We start from the raw sequence: 6,618 nt of genomic DNA on the forward strand, positions 1-6,618 counted from the left end.
GAGAGATTGATAGCATCAGTAGAGAATCAAGAAGGGAAAGGCGGAAAGAAATGAAGCCACACAAGGTTATACAAGCATACATGCCCATACATATTTCTATTCACACAAACTCTCACGCACACATATGTACAGAAACTCACAAAAAGTCACACATTTCTATCGAAGGGGATTGAGATGGTAAAGAGAGTCAAGTACGGACGCGAAAGAAAATGGCACGGTTTTAAATATATATTAATATATTGTCAATGAAATATTATCAACAATATTAAGGCAACTTACAGATATTTTAAGCTGGTCAGACCATCGAAGGATCCTACTTGAATTTTCTCGATATTATTTTCATCCAAATATCTATAACATAAAATTTTGGAAATGAGATTTATTGTAAAATATTATGACAGAAATCTCTATAAAATAAAATATTAGATGATTAGAAAATGTATAGAAGTGTCTTATGATGAAATGTAAAATATTATAGATAAAGAATAATATCGTGTAGGAGAAGGAAGGTAGGTGAGTATGAAGGTAATGGTAATATCAAAGAGGAGGAGGGGAGGAGGATTGAGTTTCGAGGTGGTGGTGGTATGGGTGAAAATGAAGTATAGATTGATGACAGGAGGACGTTGGTAGTGTTGTTGAAGAAAATGGTTTTGCTGGTGATGGTAAGAAAGTTAGTAATAACAATGATGAGGACATGTATGGTGATGATGATGATGATGATCATCATCATCATCATCATGACTTTGGTGACAACTGTGAAGTTGGTGCTCTTTCTTTTGACGATGACAATGAATATGTTGATGACGATAAAATTAAGTGTAGAAATAATACATTTCTAAATCTCTCAGAGAGATGTATGCAGTAGTGAAAGGATGAAGTAGTTGTATGCTGTCAACTTAATGTGACAGTCCCCTGAAAGGAATAATACTACTGTTGGTTAGACCTAGGAAGCTGCACCGCTTCATGTCGGCCTTGACACATTTCCTGTCCCCTTGTAAACATAAGGACACAGAAAATGTGTCAAGGCCGACAGGAAGCGGTTTCAGCTTCCTAGGTCTAACCAACAGTAGTAGTATTCCTTTCAGGAGATTGTCACATTAAGTTGACAGCATACAACTACTTCAAAATTAAGTGTGTTAAAGTAAAGAAGAAGAATAAGGTGGAAAAGGAAGACAGCGACGACGAAGAAGAAGAAGAAAGAGATGAAGAAGAAGAAAGAAAAGATGTGGTAGATGATGAAAAAGAAGAGAAGTAAAGAAGGTAAAAAAGAAAAAATGCGAAAGAATAGTGGAGGACGACGACGACGACGACGACGAAGAAGAAGAAGAAGAAAAAGAATGAAATAAATGTATGACAAGAGAATTATGTAAAAGAAGACGAAGGACCACAACAACAAGTAGAAGACTTTAAACAAGAATCCACAGAAGAAGAAAAAGTAGATGATAAGAAAGGAGAAAGAAAACGAAGAAAAAGATGAAGTAGAGGACTGAGAAAACCACAAAGGAGAAGAAGAGGAAAAGAAAGAAGCTGAAAATGTAGGGAAAGAAGGAGATGACGAAAAGAAGAAGTATATAACGAACAATGTAAAATGTTCGCGAAAACAATTACATCAACAAGAAATGAAGAGGGAAAAACATGAAGGACAGATTTAGGAAAGGAAAGAAGGTGAGGCAGAAGGAGAAGGATAAATAGGAGGAGAAGAGGAACAATGAGAAGAAGAAGAACAATGAGAAGAAAAATAAAGGGAGAAAATCAAGAACCCCTAAAGTATATTTAAAAAATAATGATATGAATCATCTGGTGCAAAATATACATCTTCAAGGGTCATTCAACGATGTTATTTAGCTTCGATCTACATTTAACCCTTTAGTGTTCAGATTAATCTGTTAAATGTAATACTTTTTCACTCAAATTGTTTTGAATTAATCATGCATTATCTTATAGCTTCGAGGTTTCAACGATGTGATTGTTTATTTTCAGAATGTCAATGTAGGTCGGGTGTGAGAGGCTAGATATCGCCAGTTCAAATATAAAACATGTAGAATATCTGGGCCAGATATGGCCGGTTTAAACACTAAAGGGTTAAATACCGTATGTAATATACATACATACACTCAAAAACCATTCATCCATACAGATAGACATTCACATGCAAACACTAGATGTTTCCCCTCAAGTATCACACTCCCATATATCTAACATCTCAGAAATGGGCCCACACTCACATTCATATACATTCACAAAATATAAATTGCATCTATACAAAGACATTACATATATTCAAAGATATCGCCAAAGAAATATTATAAATGTAGGTTGATTCAACTTACAGATTTGTTAAACTGGAAAGATTTCGGAAAGCTTCCGCCTTGATTTCTTTGATTTCATTGTTGTTCAAATTCCTGGAACATAACATTGAGTAAAGAAATTTCATGTACGAAATTTGTGACTAAACAAATGGATGGTGGAAGATATGAAAAGTAGATTACCATCATGATGAACTTCATGTGTGTATATAATGTGTCAAGGAGATTGAGAGAAAACAGAATGGAAAGACATTAACTGATTAGAATTATATTAACAAGAAAAGAGAATAAAAAAATAATCCAACTTACAGAGACTCTAAACTGGAAAGATGTTGAAAAGATCCAACTTCTAATTCATTGATGACATTATTGGCTAACGCTCTGTAATAGAAAAGTAAGATGATGATGATGATGATTATTATTATGATGATGATGATGATGGTGGTGATGATCAAGATCCTGATCTTGATGACGATGCTGGTGGTGATATTAGTGATGACAATAATGTAGATGATGATCATGATGATGATGATCATGTTTGTGATGGTGGTGGTATCTATGATATTGATGTTGTTGAGGAAATTTATGGCAATGATGATTTTGATGATGTTGATTGTAAAGGAAATTATGGAGCTCTAAATATTTTCAGAGAAATAAAGAACGTAAATGGTTAGGAGTTGGAAGGTTAGAGATATTTTATATATGAGTAAAGTTGCTTTAAAAATACAATTACAAGATTGATGTCTGGCATTCAACGTTGATCCAGAGTTAAACGCAGTAAATGTCATACAGGCATGAATACAAGTTGATACACTGGTATTGAACCACCCATACACAAAACATATATATATGTATACACATACATAAAATATTCTGCTTGAACAGTCACACAGTCGATTGTACTTACACACACACATAAGGACACATTAACATACACGCACACACACACATTCACAGACATTAAAGAACAATCACATACAGCTCTGCAGAGAGAGAGAGAGAAAGAAATAAAGCGCTATAAATATGACATTACAAATATGACAGCAATGAAATACTATCAAGAATGATCGAAATTCTATTAAACTAGAAAGGTTCTGAAAAATTCCTCCTTACAAACTCCTACAAAATAAAAATTAATTTGAGAGGAATATTTATTGAGTCATTCCATAAATAATGCCGTTCTTTATACTATTCATTTTCGTAATTAAGATAAGCAAATTCTTTTTTAATGTAAAATATACTCTCCTTCATTTTCTACAATGTTCTGACATCTATGTGGTAGACTTGCAAGGGCCTTCTTCCAGACCTCACTTGTCCGTAACACAAAATACTCCTCTAGTAATGAATTGAAGAAGATGATGAAGAAGAAGAAAATAGTGAAGAAGAAGATGATGAAGAAGAAGAAATTTGATAAATAAAGTACATTCATATTTATACTGTACTCTTAAATATATAAATACTAGGGAGAGGCATGATATGGAGTTAATATCAGAGACACAACTCGATACGCTTTCGTAGATTTACCTCATAAAAAGACACAAACACACACACACATATTTCTGCGTCTTTTTGTGAGATTCACTCTATGAGAGCGTATCAATTTGTGCTTCCATTTCTATGTATATGCCATTTATTGTTTATCTCTCTCTCTTGATATATATATATGCGTGTGCTTGTGTGTGTGTATGAATGTAGTAGATCGCTAGCAACTACATATTCATTTTCTCTTCTTGTTTCTTTCTGTCTTCCCTTCTGCGGAAGAGCGTTAGCTCGAAATGGTAAAGACTTTTTTCACTTCCCGAGCGTTAAACTACTACATCTGTTTGTTTTATACACTACCTGTCTTTTGATTTTGTGTGAATTTTCCCTATATATGAATGTATGTATGTATGTATGTATATATTCCCGTACACACACAAGGCGCTATACAAGCATTCTCAAACAATCACACATTCCTATCTGAAAAGTTTGACAATGTGAAGAGAAACAAGGGGAGCAATTGGTGTAACATGTGAAAGTACTAAATAATTGGTAATATATTCTCAATGAAATATTTTCAACAAGACTTCGCCAACTTACATCATCATTAAACTGGACAGACCATCGAAGGTTCCTTCTTGAATTATTTCGATTTTATTTTTAATCAAAAATCTGTAATAGAAAATATTAGTTGATATGAATACTTAGAGACGAACACTATTGTAAAATATATCATTATCAGCGAAATCTTTAGAAATGAATAAAATGGGATGTGTTTTCTGATAAACTGTAAAATATTGTTAAACAATTACTTGATGTAGGAAAAAGAAAGTAGATGAGGATGATGAGGATAATATTGAGAATAAAGGAAATGAAGCGAAGGATAGTGATGGAGGTGGTTCTTTTGGTGTGGGTGAATATAACGAAGAGGCTGTGGATAGGGGATGGTGGTAGTGTTGTTGAAGCTAATTTTATTGTTGATGATGGTTCGTGGGAATGATTTTGATGACGCTAATTATGGCGATGATGACAATGATGATGATGATGATGATGATGATGATGATAAAAACGATGAGATTTTTTCTAAAATAAAGATAAAAATAATAAACTTCAATAACTTAATGTGAATGAAATTTGAGTTGACGGACTGAAGCATGATTAAAATTGGAAGAAGTTGAAGGAAGATGAGAATAAAGAGAGGACGAAAAAGAAGTAAGATCTCAAACAGAAGCAGGATCATTAGAATATGAAGAATAAGATTAAAATAATGGAGCAGCAGTAAAATTCTAGGAGGATGAAAAGACGGGGAAGTGAAAGTAAATAACGAATTGGAGGAAAATAAAAGGCAAATGATAAATATGAGGAAAAAAAACGATAGAAGACGATGTAGAAGAAGAAGAAGAAGAAGAAGAAGAAGAAGAAGAAAAAAAAAAAAGAAGAAAAAGAAGAAGAAAATGATGATAAAGAAGATGAAGCGTTTCAAGTTTTAAGGACAATGAACTGACGGTGTCAGTTTTTATGTTTATCGAAAATGTTCCGCAAACGATTTACAAGTATTATGCGAATCGATATAGTATGCTTTGGAGAGGACTAGAAAAAATCAAGTGGTAAATAAATAGATGTGAATGAAGAAGAAGAATATATATAGGAAAAATATAGAAATGAAAATACAAGAAGGAACAAAATATTCAGCTTACAGCCTTTCTAAACTGGAAAGATTTCGGAATGTTCCAGCTTTGATATCCTTGAGGTTATTATCACCCAAATTCCTGTCAAAAATAATTGAGTTAAATATTATTTGTGAGGGACTGATTTTTGATGAAAATGAGAACAAGCAGAAATCAGTTGAAACGTGAGGTGAAAGAAATTAGAGACGAGAGATTGAAAAAAAGTTTAAATGTTTGGAAGAAGCTGAAGCAAGAGGAAAAGGACGGAGAAGTCGTAGAAGGACAAGTGGTGTTGGAGTAGAAGGAGAACAAAGAGAAGAAGGCTGAGGAAAGAAAACAGAATAAAGAAAAAGAAGAAATAGAAGAAGGCTGAGAAACGAAACATGAAAAAGCAAAACAATATCAGGAAGCAAATGATTACCAAGTCTGGGAGGAACGGGAGTACGAACTGTAAAAAAGGTGATGTGGGATAAAGTCTAAAATAAGCTAAAAATCAAAAGGATGAGTAGAAAACGTAGACGTGGGTGACGACCATTATGAAGCAGAAGTAAAATGCGTTAAATAATTTGAAAAAGTGAAAAAATGTGGAAATGGATGAAAATAAAAGAAGGAAAATAAATAGAAGTGACGGAAAAGGGAAAGAAAGGAAATGAGGGAGTAGCAGTAGTGGTAGTAATAGTATTAGTAGCAGTAGTAGTAGTAGAAAATATACAATTGGAAGGGAGAGTCGATGATCGTTAATGATAATTATTGTTTACATCCATGCACACAGGCACACAAACACATTAAAAGATATATATATATACACACATATATATACATATATATATATGTATGTGTATATATATATACATATATATAATTAAATATATATACATACATACATATATATAATTAAATATATATACATACATACATATATATAATTAAATATATATACATACATATATATAATTAAATATATATACATACATATATATAATTAAATATATATACATACATACATATATATATAATTAAATATATATACATACATACATATATATATAATTAAATATATATACATGCATACATATATATATAATTAAATATATATACATGCATACATATATATATAATTAAATATATATACATACATACATATATATATAATTAAATATATATAC

The 6,618-nt window shown here is 32.0% G+C and overlaps 1 protein-coding gene across 1 annotated transcript in view; it reads right to left on the reverse strand.

Moving 5' to 3' along the window:
• Positions 1–6,618, reverse strand: part of LOC106883683 (protein artichoke-like) — a 34,423-nt gene that overhangs the window by 24,827 nt on the left and 2,978 nt on the right. The window contains exons 4-8 of the mRNA XM_052977925.1: positions 5,483–5,554; positions 4,386–4,457; positions 2,616–2,687; positions 2,331–2,402; positions 280–351 (exon numbers count right to left, since the gene is read on the reverse strand). Of these exons, the coding sequence (XP_052833885.1) occupies positions 280–351; positions 2,331–2,402; positions 2,616–2,687; positions 4,386–4,457; positions 5,483–5,554 (360 nt within the window). The remainder of the gene's footprint in view (positions 1–279; positions 352–2,330; positions 2,403–2,615; positions 2,688–4,385; positions 4,458–5,482; positions 5,555–6,618) is intronic.

Source organism: Octopus bimaculoides, chromosome 29 (assembly GCF_001194135.2).
Source record: "Octopus bimaculoides isolate UCB-OBI-ISO-001 chromosome 29, ASM119413v2, whole genome shotgun sequence".
NCBI classification, from domain to species: Eukaryota; Metazoa; Mollusca; class Cephalopoda; order Octopoda; family Octopodidae; genus Octopus; species Octopus bimaculoides.